Source organism: Podarcis vaucheri (assembly GCF_965113315.1).
Source record: "Podarcis vaucheri genome assembly, chromosome: 2".
In the NCBI taxonomy this organism is placed as follows: Eukaryota; Metazoa; Chordata; class Lepidosauria; order Squamata; family Lacertidae; genus Podarcis; species Podarcis vaucheri.
This window is the reverse complement of record NC_138760.1, coordinates 8,300,346-8,316,595: the sequence shown is the minus strand read 5'-3', so window position 1 is coordinate 8,316,595 and position 16,250 is coordinate 8,300,346. Positions and strand designations below refer to the sequence as shown.

At 47.0% G+C, this 16,250-nt stretch overlaps 2 protein-coding genes and 1 long non-coding RNA gene across 3 annotated transcripts in view; 1 reads left to right on the top strand and 2 right to left on the bottom strand.

Moving 5' to 3' along the window:
- The window catches only part of CSRNP2 (cysteine and serine rich nuclear protein 2), a 41,855-nt gene extending 37,879 nt beyond the window's left edge, over nucleotides 1–3,976 (bottom strand). Inside the window, exon 1 of the mRNA XM_082205818.1 lies at nucleotides 3,732–3,976. The gene's annotated coding sequence lies outside the window, so the exon portion shown is untranslated. The remainder of the gene's footprint in view (nucleotides 1–3,731) is intronic.
- A 114-nt stretch (nucleotides 3,977–4,090) lies between these two features.
- On the top strand, nucleotides 4,091–8,710 carry LOC309523032. Its single transcript, XR_014215203.1, has 3 exons — nucleotides 4,091–4,197; nucleotides 7,210–7,291; nucleotides 8,138–8,710. It is a non-coding gene; the product is annotated as an uncharacterized lncRNA (long non-coding RNA).
- Nucleotides 8,711–12,448: 3,738 nt separating this feature from the next.
- The window catches only part of TFCP2 (transcription factor CP2), a 46,386-nt gene continuing 42,584 nt past the window's right edge, over nucleotides 12,449–16,250 (bottom strand). The window contains exons 12-15 of the mRNA XM_082205914.1: nucleotides 15,727–15,830; nucleotides 15,091–15,233; nucleotides 14,327–14,378; nucleotides 12,449–14,043 (exon numbers count right to left, since the gene is read on the bottom strand). Coding sequence (XP_082062040.1) covers nucleotides 14,006–14,043; nucleotides 14,327–14,378; nucleotides 15,091–15,233; nucleotides 15,727–15,830 — 337 coding nt within the window. The 3' untranslated portion in view covers nucleotides 12,449–14,005. The remainder of the gene's footprint in view (nucleotides 14,044–14,326; nucleotides 14,379–15,090; nucleotides 15,234–15,726; nucleotides 15,831–16,250) is intronic.

The following is a 16,250-nucleotide window of genomic DNA, read 5'->3' as shown; positions in this document are numbered from 1 at the left end:
CTCTATCACCATGTTTCAGCAGGTTACACTGGGCAAATACACAGAATAGGCAAGTGTTCAACTCTAAAAAGCAGGAGTACAGACACACATGGCATTAAAATCACTTATTGATACTATAAGCCCAACATCGTGAAGACTCACTTGAACACAGTACAGCAGTACCTTGGAATTTGAACGGAATCAGTTCCAGAAGTCCGTTCAACTTCCAAAACGTTTGGAAACCAAGGTGCGGCTTAGGATTGGCTGCAGGAAGCTCTTGCAGTCAACCAGAAGCTGTGGAAGCCCCATCGGACGTTTGGCTTCCAAAGAACGTTTGCAAACCGGAACACTCACTTCCGGGTTTGCGGCATTCGGGAGCCGAGGTACACCTGTACAGTATTTTACAGATTCAAAATCAGCAGTACATATGGTTGACTTTTTCGGGACATCAACATGAGGATTTGGAGGCAGACACTTGAGCTATTATATACCAGCTTTTCCTAACTTGGTGGGTTCCATATGCTGTTGGACAACATTTCCCATCATCCCAGACCAATGGCTTGGCTATGCTGGCTACAGTTGATGGAGCGCAATATCTGGAGGTTGGAGATGGTTGTATTATGCCAACAAGGCTTATTAGGTTGTTGTCACTGGCAATCAGAGAATCAGTTCCCTGGCAAATGTATTTATGCACAAGCATGACAGAAAAACCCTTCCAGAGTTCTCTATCCACGACTGAACACTCATAATGTGGGAGGCGAGGAGGGGAAAATTTTCTCACTTCATGCCATGTATGAGAAATACCCCCACTGCCACTCCCTCAAGTTCTCCATCACTTCATGCAGGGCTGAGCAATTTTCAAACTTTGTGGAAGTCTATGCTTTTGGTTGAATATACCAGTGTTTTTCAACCACTGTTCCGCGGCACACTAGTGTGCCGCGAGATGTTGCCTGGTGTGCCGCGAGATGTTGCCTGGAGGGAGTCAGGCGGCGAGAGGCGGGGCGGCGGCGGCGAGGAGAGGCCGCCCAGCGCGGGGCTCTCGCCGTCTGCCTGCCTGCGAGCTCGGCGGGCAGCGCCTCCGTCCGCAGCGCCCGCCTCGCGGCTCTCATTCCCTGCCCCTGCCAAAGCTCACCCAGCCAAGCCGCGCTCTCCTTCCTGCCTCGCTTTGCTGCCTCCTCCCCCCCACCCCAAAAGCTTGGAGGTTCCCCGGCAAGGGGGAGGAGAAAAATTGAAACTTACACTTTCGTGCGTCCCTCCCGGCGTGACGCTGCGCGCTGACGTCACGGGGCTGTAATGGTGGTGTGCCTCGAGATTTTTTTCATCAAACAAGTGTGCCTTTGCCCAAAAAAGGTTGGGAAACACTGGAATATACCATTGGCTTTCATGCAACATCTGATGACTGGGCTGTGCTTTGTATTGCCAATAACTTTGGGGAACCTTAATCATGAGCCTATTGCAATCTACCTTTACGCACTTGACTCCAACACATTCAATGACAAGCTGAGGTAAGAGGCCACTGTGTTTTCCAGGCTTAACAGAATGACTCTTCAAGATATTAAGATTTTCCTCACACCCCCAGCTCCATTTCAAAAAGGAAGATTTCATCAAAATACAAACCTCATCAAAATACAGACAGAAGAATCTATCCAGTGCAGCATTCCAGTGAAAGGGGGCAGCTGACCTTTAATATATCACATTGAAAGAGGGGGAGGAAACATCTCAACTCAGGAAGTGCCAGCAACTCAGTAAGACAATGCCATTCCATTTCTCACGACCTTCACTCTTGCTAAAAATAACTAATAGGGTATCTCACATCTGACCCCATAGCTTGGTCATGGGGAGGTGGACGATCTAAGGCGGGGAAAGAGAGAGACTTTCCAGAACCTTCTAAAGAAAAGGCTTACAAGAGCCTTCAAATGCTGGGAAGAAAAGTAATACGCATTGTATTCAGGAATTGCCGGGGATTCAACTGCTGTTAAAACACTTGATCTTCAAGGCCAAACTTCCATTATACTGTTCTTAATATTAAACCTGAAAGCATATGAGCCCACCTTGACAAACCATTTCTAATGTAATCTCAAGAATAAAAGATCACTGCCTGACATGTCCGAAACATCACTTTGAACTCCATCAATGAAGCAGAAAGAGTGCCCCATGAATGTCATATTCTTATCTCATCCAGTAAGCCCATATAACATTTCCCCGTTCTAGGCCACAAAACCAAGAACAGCATATATATCCATCTTTGATTGAATAGCCATGAAGCTAATCTAAGAAGTATCACATGAAGGCCCCAAAGATTCTCTAGTTGCATATCTGCAAGCCCCACCTCAAACCAACGGTACAGTACCTTAGATTAAGTCCTTACTCTACACCACAAAAGGTTTCAATGTCATAAGGAAGAACAAAATACAGTGGCGCCTCGCAAGACGAAAAGAATCCGTTCTGTGATTCTCTTCGTCTAGCGGTTTTTTCGTCTTGCGAAGCAAGCCCATTGACGGATTAGCGGCTTTTAGCGGCTTATCGGATCAGCTGATAAGCGGCTTAGCAGCTTAGAAAAAGGGGGGGAGGGGAACAAACCCGCAGGAACTTGCAAGACATTTTCGTCTTGCGAAGCAAGCCCATACGAGATTTGTTTTGCGAAGCACCTCCAAAACGGAAAACTCTTTCGTCTAGCGAGTTTTCCGTCTTGCGAGGCATTCATCTTGCGGGGCACCACTGTACTTCTTTTCAGAAGCACCTGCCCTTTTCAATCAGCCCAGCTTGGGTGTGCATTAGCATAGCTGCTGTACCAAGAGATAGTTGCTGAGTTCTTCTTGAGATAGATGAACATCTACCAAAGCAGCAACTAGAGGTAAGACACCTGTGTGGGAGGAAAGGGGAGGCTATTGATGTAAACTTGAAATAAGATGAATTCTTTAGCAATTTCAAAGATAATGTTAATTCAGCTCAGGAGAATAGACACAACAGCTCTCTCTCTCTCTTTGTCTCACATGCATTAAAAGGCATCTTTTAAGATGTGATTATGGCGGGGAGGGAGGGGCGAGACAGAGGGAAAAGGAGCAACCTGCTGCATCACTGGGGCATGAAATGTTCGGGAGCAGGGCCTAGTTCAACCCAGCTGGGTAGGTAAGCCCTGCGTCCCCCCAAAAAGGTGGGCAGCCAGCAGGCCATTTGAAAGTGGAAGTCCCCCCCCAGCCCTGCAATGTAAAAAAAAAAAAGAGTTAAAAGACAACAATCACTTCTTCATGAAGTAGCCTTTAGCCTCAGGGAGGGACTGAAAAGGGATGGGGAAGGAGATGATAAGGAAGGGGGGATGATAAAGGGGTTCTCACCCCCCCTTTCTGAAATCTCAAGCAACTACAAAATAATCTAAGTAGGGAGAATAAGGCTGAGGGGCCTCCCCTCCCCTTAAGTGAGTAAAATCCACTGCCTTCAAACCAGATATACAGTCTAATTATGGTCCTGGGATGCTATAATTATAATTAAGGAACTGCAGAAATAATCTAAGTAGGGAGAATAAGGCTGAGGGAGCTCCCCTCAAGAAATGAGTGAAATCTACTGCCTTCAAACCAGGTATATATATATATAGATAGATATGCAGGTATCTGCATACAGTATACAGACCATTATGGTCTGGGATGCTCTATATCTATATATATGAAGGGAGGAGGAAGAGCCTTCCGACATCTCTCTGGTCCCTTCAGCCTCCTTTCTCTGCCCCCCCCCGGGCCCGGCGGCCCCTCACTCACCGGGTGGGGGCTCCTCCTCCCTCCCGCCGGTCCCTTCTCCCCTCCCTCCGCACAGGCCGGGGCTGCAGGGCGAAGCTCCCCCAGGGTCAGGGGGGGACGGGAGTCAAGCAGCGGCGCCGTGCTTCGGGAGGGGAGGGAGAGGGAACCCGGTGGGGGCGGTGGGGGCGGCGGCGGCGGCTCTGGCAGGCGACAGCCCCGGGCGGCGAGGACCCCCGGCCTCCTCGGCTCCGGCTCGGCGATAACAATAGGGCTGCCGGCGCAGCGCCTCCCTTTATATAGCACGAGCCACGTGACGCGCCTCCTCCGCGCGGGGTTTTTTTTTTCCCCTCTCTCCCTCACAAACGCGTGGGGAGGGCCGCGGGGCAGCATGGGAAATGTAGGCGCTTCCGGAGAGGCGCCTGGCACGTGCGCGCGCAGACTTTTCCTCAGGAGGCGGGGGAGCGGAGAGAAAGAAACACTCTCTAAGGTAGCGCATCTCAGCGGCGCTTTGCACGCCGGGAAATGGAGTCCCGAAAGGGGTGGCTTGAAGCGGGAAGCGCATGACAGCGCACGGAAATAATCATAGAATCATAGAGTTGGAAGAGACCACAAGGGCCATTGAGTCCAACCCCCTGCCAAGCAGGAAACACCATCAGAGCACTCCTGACATATGGTTGCCAAGCCTCTGCTTAAAGACCTCCAAAGTAGGAGACTCCACCACACTCCTTGGCAGCAAATTCCACTGTCGAACAGCTCTTACGGTCAGGAAGTTCTTCCTAATGTTTAGGTGGAACCTTCTTTCTTGTAGTTTGGATCCATTGCTCCGTGTCCGCTTCTCTGGAGCAGCAGAAAACAACCTTTCTCCCTCCTCTATATGACATCCTTTTATATATTTGAACATGGCTATCATATCAGCCCTTAACCTCCTCTTCTCCAGGCTAAACATGCCCAGCTCCCTTAGCCGTTCCTCATAAGGCATCGTTTCCAGGCCTTTGACCATTTTGGTTGCCCTCCTCTGGACACGTTCCAGTTTGTCAGCGTCCTTCTTGAACTGTGGTGCCCAGAACTGGACGCAGTACTCCAGGTGAGGTCTGACCAGAGCAGAATACAGTGGCACTATTAATTCCCTTGATCTAGATGCTATACTCCTATTGATGAGGCCCAGAATTGCATTGGCTTTTTTAGCTGCCGCATCACACTGTTGGCTCATGTCAAGTTTGTGGTCAACCAAGACTCCTAGATCCTTTTCACATGTACTGCTCTCAAGCCAGGTGTCACCCATCTTGTATTTGTGCCTCTCATTTTTTTTGCCCAAGTGCAATACTTTACATTTCTCCCTGTTAAAATTCATCTTGTTTGTTTTTGCCCAGTTCTCTAATCTGTCAAGGTCCGAGGACAGGTGACCTCACCTAGGCCCGAAGTCACACACCCCCCAAAGCAGGCTCAAAGCTTCTCAAAAGCTTCTCAAAATCATTTTCTCAGCAGCTAAGCATCAGAAACATTCCGCTTGCTGTAACTAAAAAGATTGCAACAAGGTAGAGAACAGAGCCCATTGTCTTCTCAGGCCTTTCTCAGAACCACGTTGCAACTTGCTTTCTCTCCGGGAACCATACCAAAGCACAAGAATGAAACAACTGGAACACACTGGAAACCCCTCACCCCCTTTCCTGCCAAGAGTCCACAATAGTCCCAAGACAGCTTTCTGTACATGCTCAGGAACCTCAACATGGGGCAGGACTCCTGAGGGAGGAGGAGGGAACTGGAAAGGGGTATATATGCTTGTGTACATGATTGTGAACTTGTGCATGCTTTTTGTGACTTATCACACTTGCTCCTTCTACCAGTTAATGGATGGTAGAAATAAAAAGCCTTTTCTCGGAAACTATTCCTTGAGTGTCTGTTGACTCCCACTTCCCTTTCCCAGGCGCAATATTTTTCCCACCCGAGGGCAAAGCCTCATAAGGCCACAGTTTTGAAGTGTGATCCTGTCCTCTGGGGTGTTAGCCACCCCTCCCAGTTTGGTGTCATCTGCAAATTTGATCAGGATGCCCTTGAGTCCATCATCCAAGTCCTTGATAAAGATGTTGAATAAGACCGGGCCCAAGACAGAACCCTGTGGCACCCCACTAGTCACTCTTCTAAATCAGGCTTGCTGTTCCAGGCGCTCCACCTAGCGGCCGCTGAGGGTAGATGACAAGCTTAGCTCGTCACGGTTCTCGCCACCCTCTTCACCCAAAGCTTACTTAAGAGGGAGAACTGTCTGACAGGAAGAGATGACCAAAAGCAGGGGTCAGCAAACTTTTTCAGCAGGGGGCGGGCCACTGTCCCTCAGACCTTATGGGGGGCCGGACTATATTTTGGAAAGAAAAGAAATGAACGAATTCCTATGCCCCATAAATAACCCAGAGATGCATTTTAAATACAGTACAAGCCATAGCTGTCAACTTTCAGATTTGAAAATTAGGCATCAGCAGCCTCACCTGTCCTGGGGACAGTCTACAGGATATCTAACAATCCGGGATAGCAGCAGGAAATGGCACTGGAATAAGAAAATTTCCCGCAAAAAAAGGGAAGGTTGACAGCTATGGTACAAACACACGTTCTACTCATGTAAAAACACCAGGCAGGCCCCCCAAATAACCCAGAGATGCATTTTAAATGAAAGGACACATTCTACTCATGTAAAAACACGCCAATTCTCAGACCGTCTGCGGGCCGGATTGAGAAGCGTGGCTGTCAACTTTTCCCTTTTCTTGCAAGGAATCCTATTTGGAATAAGGGAATTTCCCTTTAAAAAAGGGAAACGTTGACAGCTATGTTTAGAAGGTGATTGGGCCGGATCCGGCCCCCGGGCCTTAGTTTGCCTACCCATGACCAAAAGATTCCCAACAAAGGCAGTGGACTCTCCTTCCTTACAGGTTATTACAGCAGAGGTTGGATGGTCATCTGCTATGTGATCCAGTTGAGATCTTGCATTGCAGGGGGTTGCACTAAATGACCCTCGTTGCCTCTTCCAGCTATGATTCAGATGCCTTTTGAAAAAACCTACATTGTTATATAAGCACCTTGCTTGATGTTCTAAGGCAGTGGTGTCCTAACTTTTTTCAAAGAAGGCCAGATTTGATGAAGTGAAGGGCCGTGGGGGCCGACCCAAAGTTATTGACCTTTTTTAGGATTGAAGTTGCTGAGCTTTTCTTTTCTTAAAATTGAAGTTATTGAGCTTCTTTTATTGTTAAAGTTTTTTTTAGGATTTTCCCCAGGAAATAAACTGCCACAGGGGCCAGATTAAACAGACCGGAGGGCCAGATTAGGCCCCCGAAGCGGACTTTCGACATGTCTGTTCTAGAATTCTAGAACATCAGGATACCATCCCCTTCTGTTTCCATATTTTATAAACGGGAGCATTTTCCTTCCAACTCTACGATTCTATAATGAGACGCATGTGTCGACTTTGCATTGACATTCTTGACAGTGAAAGTGCCAGGGCTTCTTTTTTCAGCTAGAACTCACTGGAACTCAGTTCTGGCACCTCTTCAAGTGGGTGCCAGTGCCATTAGAAGAGAACAAGGGAGGTGTTCATGGTGAGTTTTGGCAACTCTTTTTCTAAAAAATTAGCACTGACTATAGCCCTATTGGGACGCTGGTGGCGCTGTGGTCTAAGCCACTGAGCCTAGGGGAGGTCGGCAGTTTGAATCCCCATGACGGGGTGAGCTCCCGTTGCTCGGTCCCAGCTCCTGCCAACCTAGCAGTTCAAAAGCACATCAAAGTGCAAGTAGATAAATAGGTACCGCTCCGGAAGGAAGGTAAACAGCATTTCCGTGCACTGCTCTGGTTCGACAGAAGCAGCTTAGTCATGCTGGCCACATGACCCGGAAGCTGTATGCCAGCTCCCTCGGCCAATAAAGCGAGATGAGCGCCGCAACACCAGTCGGCCATAACTGGACCTAATGGTCAGGGGTCCCTTTACCTTTACTTTATAGCCCTATTGGGACGCTGGTGGTGCTGTGGTCTAAACCACAGAGCCTAGGGCTTGCCAATCAGAAGGTCGCGGTTCAAATCCCCACAACAGGGTGAGCTCCCGTTGCTCGGTCCCAGCTCCTGCCAACCTAGCAGTTCAAAAGCACGTCAAAGTGCAAGTAGATAATCTGGCTCTGTCAGGAAGGTAAATGGCGTTTCCGTGCGCTGCTCTGGTTTCGCCAGAAGCGGCTTAGTCATGCTGGCTACGTGACCAGGAAAAACTGTCTGCAGACAAACGTTGGTTCCCTCGGCCAGTAAAGCGAGATAAGCGCCGCAACCCCAGAGTCGTTCACAACTGAACTTAACTGTCAGAGGTCCTTTACCTTTACAGCCCTATTACTAGATGGGATGACTTTGAAACAGGGGGAAACTGTTGCCATAATTTAGTACAGTCCTTCTCTTCACTATAGGGGTGAAGAAATAATTTGAAGGGCACTGAGGTTTCTCACTGTAAGCAGAAGTCATGCAGCATAATCCTATACGCTGCATACAGGATACATAGAGCCACTGCTTTCAAGTATGAAGATTGCAGCCTTAACCCTGAGGCTAAACAAGTCCAGGCCACTTCATTTTGGTTTTCAGTTAATGCAAGTGTAATTACTGTGCCACAACAAATTAGAAAAAGGAGAAAAACAAAATTATAGCTCAGACCTGGGGCGACACCGCCCCTGCACCTAACCAGCCCAAAGTAGTTTCACTATTTGAACACACACACCTCTAAATTCAGATGCAGACTTAATATTTCATTGGTGGCCATGCTGCTTTAATTCATTTTGTGTGTCTCAAAGCTGGACCTATTTGAACAGAATCCTCCTCTCTCCATCCTATTAGAGGCTTGTAACTGCGGGAGGCAGTGGAAGACAGGAGTGCCTGGTGTGCTCTGGTCCATGGGGTCACGAAGAGTCGGACACGACTAAACGACAACAAAATGTGGTTGGCCTCAAGTGCACAAATTACCTACTCCAATTGCAATACAGTAATTGTAATACACTTTACTCCCAGGTAAGTCTCATGGAACTTAGGCGTGCAATCCTATTCCTATCTACTTGTAACCTATGCAAAACTGCGTAGAGACAGGTAACAAAAATACCACTATGGGTTAAAAAATGAAATCTAAACCATGGGCTACCTTTACGTGCAAGCCAGGCCACACATGACCTCCATGCTAAAGGCCATTATGCTTTCATCACACACATGAACAATAGCACTTTGTTGCTGTTGCTACTAACTAGTAACTTGGAGCAGCAGGGAAAGAAATGTTTTGGGCTACCAGAGCCAGTGGCAAAAACGCCGAACAACTGCAATGCTTACTCTAACTCACAAGAAGAAGAAGAAGAAGAGTTTGGATTTGATATCCCGCCTTTCACTCCCCTTCAGGAGTCTCAAAGCGGCTAACATTCTCCTTTCCCTTCCTCCCCCACAACAAACACTCTGTGAGGTGAGTGGGGCTGAGAGACTTCACAGAAGTGTGACTGGCCCAAGGTCACCCAGCAGCTGCATGTGGAGGAGCGGAGACGCGAACCCGGTTTCCCAGATTACGTGACTACCGCTCTTAACCACTACACCACACTGACACCACACTGGGTTCAAGAGTGAGACAGGAGTCTCTCTGTATTCAATGCAATGGTATCTGATCCAGAAACTGATTTTTGCCACACTTCTTGTTGTTGGCACTAGCGTGTCTCAAGAGCCAATGGACGAGTGCTCCATTGGGGGGTAAAGTCAAACCATTGGAGAGTTACAGCGCCTGCTGTGGTTATAGAGACTGATACAGGAGAGACATGTTTAATTGCAGTAGGGGCAGATGAAGACATCCGGTTGCGCTGATGCAGTTGCGCCATAGAGTGGTGTAAAATTTGCTGTTTAAATAAAGAGATCAAATATCTTAGCCAGGTTGGTATCTCATACATACAAAATAATGTGTTCAAAACACATTAGCCAGACACATGGAAGAAAGCGGATACCGTATTTATTGCTCTAAAAGACTCACCTTTTTCCCTCCTAAAAGGTAAGGGGGAATGTGTGTGCGTCTTATGGAGCGAATGCAGGCTGCGCAGCTATCCCAGAAGCCAGAACGGCAAGAGGGATTGCTGCTTTCACTGTGCAGTGATCCCTCTTGCTGTTCTGGCTTCTGAGATTCAGAATATTTTTTTTTCTTGTTTTCCTCCTCCAAAAACTAGGTGCGTTTTGTGGTCTGGTGCGTCTTATAGAGCAAAAAATACGGTATATTTTTGAAGAGCATAAAAGCACAAGGATGAAGCATGCTGGAGGTATTTTTTAAAATTTAACAATGGTTTTGTGCTTGCAACGATAATTTATGTTCCATACACCAATTAATGCAAGCTCCAGGCAATCTTTTGCTGCGTCAGCAATGCCGTTGTTGATTATAACTAGCCAAATTACTCCTAAGCAAGCAAAAATTGAATCATTCCTTTACCAAAGTTGCCAAGGCAGAATAGAAGCAAACTAATATAAAATGCAGAAGCTCTCCTGCTTTGCACTTCTTTCTGAACCCCACATAATTGGTGTTCAATACTTCGTATTAATTATTGTCCTGGTCTACTCGACAGCTCCATTTGAACATGGATACCATGTCCGCACACCTGGCTGTGGACGCACATAGTGGATGAATTTACTGATGCATTTACACACCTGAAAGCAAAAGCAAAAATGATACAAAGCTTAAACAAGCATGACACTTGTACATTTGTCTCATTATACCTGTCACACATGATCAGAGAAACTAATTAGAATGTAAATTCTCAGTCCTAAACCACTGTATGTGCAAAAAAAAATATGTACTGGCCCAACATTTGACACTTCTCTATATAATCATAATTTATTATTTATACCCCACCCATCTGGCTGGAGTTCCCCAGCCACTCTGGGTGGCTTCCAACAAAATATTAAAATACAGTGGTCTGTTAAACATTAAAAGCTTCCCTATGTACTGCTAATATTATTCTCAGTTTCTAGTGGCAGAGATTATTCTGCAGCAAAAAAGACCCCAAATATTATATTCAATTCTTATCTTCTACACCATCACTAAGTGATGCTGCGTGGTCTATGATGGCTAATGACTCCCGCAGGATTAAAGGTCCCAGAATATAAAAAGGAACACAACCCAACGTCATGTTTTAGAGTTTGTAGGTTTCATTCTATGTTTTAGCAATACACACATCAGGAAGAATGGCAATTTTTTGAGCTTGTGGCACGGGGGACCCATGATCATCCCCCAAGTGTTCAAACACAGATTTGGGGAGGAGGGAAGTAAAAAAAATACGCTGCCACTTGTGCACTGAAGATTGCATCCTGCTGACAGACTGTAATGAGGGAGCATGACAACGGCCAGTTCAGAAGTTATGATTGCTCTCTGACCAAGTTTCATATTCAGGTTTGAAGGGAGCCCTTTAAACCATAGTTTCCCAGTTCAAAACATGACCGGAAACTGTGGTTTAAGAAACCAGGATATCATCACAGGAGCTAGTGAGCAAGGGGAAAACAAAAGGCAAAGGACGAGTGGACTGCGAAATCATGGTGGCAGAACGAGGCCACTACCTTCTCAACAGGCACCACAAAACCATGCTCTGCCATTTGGTTTGCACCATCTTGGATTATTGCTGGGAAGACGCTAAATCACAGCTTTATTATTCAAGGGCAGCAGGGAGATCTCTGGTAGTTACTGTATTGTTCGTTCTATAGGACACACCGGACCATAGGAGAACAGGGGAATTTCCCCCCCTTGTTCTCCCCCTCTAAAACAAGGTGCGTTCTGTGCGTTCACCCGAAGCCTCTAGCCCAGCGGGAATTCATGCTGGGCTCCGGAGGCTTTGGGTTCCTTTCGACCTGCTCTTTGGGGCTGGCGGGGGGGGAGCGCTGCTTTCCCCCACCGTCAGCCCCAAAGACCAGGTCGGGGAGCAGCGCAAAGGCGGCGCTCCGCCTTCCTGCTGCCCCCTGAGCTTGTGGGGCTGGCGGTGGGGGGAAACGTTGCAGCCTACCCTCCACCTTTGTACAGCCTTCGTAGCCTCTGCAGGGCAGCGGGGTGAAAGCACCCCGCTGCCCTGCGGAGGCTTTGCTCAGCCGTCCGCAAGCTAGAACAGCGAGACAGAGCACTCCGCAGCACTCCGTCTCGCTGTTCTGGCTGCGGGGACAGCCTTTCTAGCCTCTGCAGGGCAACGGGGTGAAGGCACCCCGCTGCCCTGCAGAGGCTTTGCGCAGCTAACCCCAAGCTAGAACAGCGAGATGGAGCACTGCGCAGCACTCCGTCTCCCTGTTCTGGCTTTGGGCTTAGCCACGCAGCCTGCATTCGCTCTATAGGACGCACACATATTTCCCCTTAATTTTTGGAGGGGGAAAAGTGTGTCCTATAGAGCGAAAAATACGGTTACTGCTAGTCCAACTCTGGCTCTCTCTCTCTCTGTGTCTGCCTGCATTCCAACCAGCCAGCTGATCATCACCTTGAGCTGGAACAAGTAGATCTGGCTTTCATCAAAACAGAGGCTGCCAAAATGTGAACTTCTCTGGGTCACTTCAGATTTGGTTCCATCACTGTTTCCAGTCTGAATAAGCATTCTGCTGAACCATACAAACTGTTGATTGTGAAGGCTTGGTATTTCTGAAAACAAATGAAACCCCAACTTTGGCCAGCTACAATCCTGGAGAGGGCGCTATGTCATAGTTGTAAACTCCCAGCTCCGAAGACAACTGAGCCAGAGACTGACTGAAAACAGAATTGATCTTTATTGGCATATATATGATGAGACATAACATTTCTACTTAAAAGCTGTGGAGTCGCAACTGCCAAGGTTCTTCTTCTTCATTGACTTTATTTCACTTGACCTTGACCGGACCCAGTTTCGTGCTTCCTTAAGAAGCAACCTACTAAACCTAATTGATTTAAATAAAAGTTCAGCACTTTTTGGTAAAAATACCAAGTCAAAATGATTTTAAAAACCCTCAAATAATCTGGTACTGAGAAAAATATGTAACTAGGTTTCATTTAATGAAATTAAAGTTATTTTTCCCACCTCTCCAACTTAGCTTAAGCACAGCTTACATCAGCTGCCAGCTCTACGGCCAATGCAGTGTCTATCAAGACTTGATTGTGAAACTGACATTGTGACGCACAAGGTTGCAGCTTCCAGAGAATTGCTGCTTTCTAGGGGGACTGGAAGGCTAAAGGAGAAGCGGTCTCTTCCCCTTCAGACAAGTTGTTCGCCTGTGATTTTCACAGCGTCATCACTACAGTTGTAACAGTTTCCCATATTTTTCTCCAGAGCTCAAAAAATGCATCTTGGCATTCATGTCAGAAGGCTGAAGCCTTTACCCGAGAGGCTGGCTGCTGCCTGGGAAACGGACATGCATGCCCTTCTGTCACCATGGAGCTTCCACAGGCTTTTCAAATAAGCACTATGGACTATTACTGCATGAGCTGTTTCTGGGATAATGTTATTATGGCCCTCCTGTGGGATTTCATTCAAAGGCAGCCATCATTTCTACATATTCCCCCCCCCCAAAAAAAAGCCAACACATTTTTAAAAAAAACACAATCTTTTTGCCTCTGTCTCAGTTCATTGTGTTCCTTAACAGCTCAGGATAGCAATTCCTTCTTTTGCATTTGAAGTCTCTTCAGTTGCAGTGTATAGCAAAGCCATAGGCAACCCTATGGATCTCACGAGATAGGCGTTATTCCTAACTTACACTGGCAGAGAAGACAGCCACGTATTACTCACACATGGACAGCTGCACGCCCACAAACCTGTAACATGGTCCGAAAGTCAGAATCGGAACGAAGTCCCTACCCAACCGGCCAGCAAACCTGAAAGTCTCCTTGGCTCTGCCAGCCAAATATGCCTCTGAGAGGCCTGAATAGCTGGGACTGGCTTTGAAAGAGGACCCTCAGAATAGATGCTCATTTGTCCAGGGATTCGCAGAGCATCCACCACAACCGGCCAAGCTGTCGCATATCAAAAATGTTGCAGTTGCCCACCCCACCCCCAATGTACATAATTGCAAATCCATCCCTGGCCAGTCTGGCTGTTTCAAAAGGCAGTGGGTGCAGCCATGGCACTGAACTCTGGAGAAGCAGCCCCGTGCTTGCAAACTGGTGCCTACAGCATGCCAGCAATGGTACAGATGGTTCACCTAACAGAAGGCAACATGCTGTGGAAGCAAGATGAGTTTCTGTTGCTCTTGTGGATTTCTGTCAGTGTGTCCAGGTGCCAAACAGGCAAATGAAGCTGTGTGCATGAGAGAAGATGCAACAAGTCCGTGTCTCTCTATTTTAAGATGATGTGATAACTATCATTGGTTTCAGCTGCAAAGAAAGCAAAGCACCATGAGACTGGATGAACACAAGGAGTACAATCCCCCTGTCTGCCACCCCACGACAATTCGTAATTTGCTTGGTTGTAAGTCACTCTGGGTTGCCTTGGGCAGGATAAAGTGACCAAAAATTTAATAAATGCAATGCACGACTATTATGGCATGCTGGTTTTGATACCCTATGGCGGGAAAGAATGGAACGTTTAGGTTTTCCAGAGAAAATGAAAAAGACTAGGGGATTGGGATAATATTGTGCACTTAAAAAAAATTGGTACCTTTCATTGTATCCAAGACAAAACATGATTCATCCTGAAAGTTCTGTATCATCTAAAATAGAAATGAAAAACTGAAGTTTTTAGGGCTCCAGGCATTACTCAAAAGGAACTGCAAATTCAAGCAATATGACCATCTAAATATTTCTCCTTCCTTTTAGCAATAGGGACTTCATTGAGAAAAGCAAGTCTCCTAGAGCACAATAATGCTGTCTCCTCCGGCTCCTAGGAGGCTTAGTTTGGTCAGAATTGAGTATACACTTCCAGAGTTAATGCTAAATACATTACGTTGGTTAAATGAGCCACTGTAGCTGCTAGAGGGCCATGAAAATTTGTGTCCAGGGCTTTTTAAACTCATCCACCCATGTACTATCTGAAACCAAAGAGACGTATTGGTTGCCAGGTGTGAAATATCTTGGCGTTATTTCCAGCTCTCCTACCCCACTTGTACCTACTTTGGTTTAACGGTATTTAACACACACACAGAGTATTTAATCAGCGGGGGTTTATTTTCCCCATTTAAGCATGCTATTTGCTGTTGTGTTTTTCAGTAAGTCAATGGACAATTAAGTAGAGCTGTATAATAGTGCAATTTCTTGCTTGCTCAGTCTACTCTGAAACTACAGGTGACAGACCTCACACTGTATGGTGATGAGAAAAGACATCAAAAGTGGAGACACTTTTGGAAGCAGAGCTGAGCCTGCAATGATACTTTAAACTCCCAAATCTGTTCCCAGCGTTTCAGCAGACTACTGGGTCCCTCTTACCTCATCACTGATGAGCACGTGTATCCCTGTGGGACCCTGCTTGTAGATCTGGCTGATCTGTTGAGAGGAAATGCTGAAGAGCTGGGCAATTTTCTCTGTCAGTTCCACAGCTGTCAGTTCTTCCAAGTAGATGGCATGGTACACTGAAGAAGTAAGAACAGTTGTTGGCAAGGAGCACATTCTGTCAGGCAACAAGTTCAGCAGGAATTAGCCGTAGAGTAACCTATATTTAGAGTAGTGCTGTTTTCCCTTTATATATTTATATTAACCTACCTCATCCTCCTAAGACTCTGAGGCAATCAACAACATATTCAGCTATACAGTATTCTCGGTAAGATTAAAAATAAATCCACACTCTTTTCTGGCCACTAAAGCTTGCTTGAGCAAGTCTCATAATCCACTTCTTCCAGCAGAATCTGCCGCCTAAGAAACATGTCATGGACATTTCCACGAGGCCTACAAGTTTATCATCATCAGGAGGGCACCAGAATGGGGAAGGCTGGACTGAAGATTGTACCCCTACTTATTTGGAGCTACCGCAGCATTTCCTGGAACGGAAGTAAGTACTGCCATTGCAAGAGCCTGTGGGTCCATCAGTCAAAAGAGGCACTTAGGCTCCTTTCCTGAAGTTCTCACCATAGAAAGTATTGTTGGCTGCATCCCCATCTTCATGCTTCTGCTGCTCCCTCAGTTGCTGCGACTCCTGGCAGACGTAGATGGTCAGTCTTGGCCGTACCATCCTTGGGAGAAAATAAGACATGAGCACTCCAGAGTTAACAGGGAATGTTTGAAGGACAGGGCCACAAAGAGTAAAGGAAAGAGAGGAATAATTTGATTAAGAAGCACTGCAACAGCGCTCACAAGTTGGTAAAATGTTTCACAAGTATGCTTGGCCAATTCGGACATGTGGTGAGGGAAAGGCCATGTTACAGACCTCCTAGGTCTGTTCCAACTTCCTGCTGGTGGAGAATGCATGCCTGCTCCACTCCCATCAAAAAGCATAAAGGACCCCTGACCATTAGGTCCGGTCGTGACCGACTCTGGGGTTGCGGCGCTCATCTCGCTTTATTGGCCGAGGGAGCCGATGTACAGCTTCCGGGTCATGTGGCCAGCATGACAAAGCCGCTTCTGGCGAACCAGAGCAGCGCACGGAAACGCTG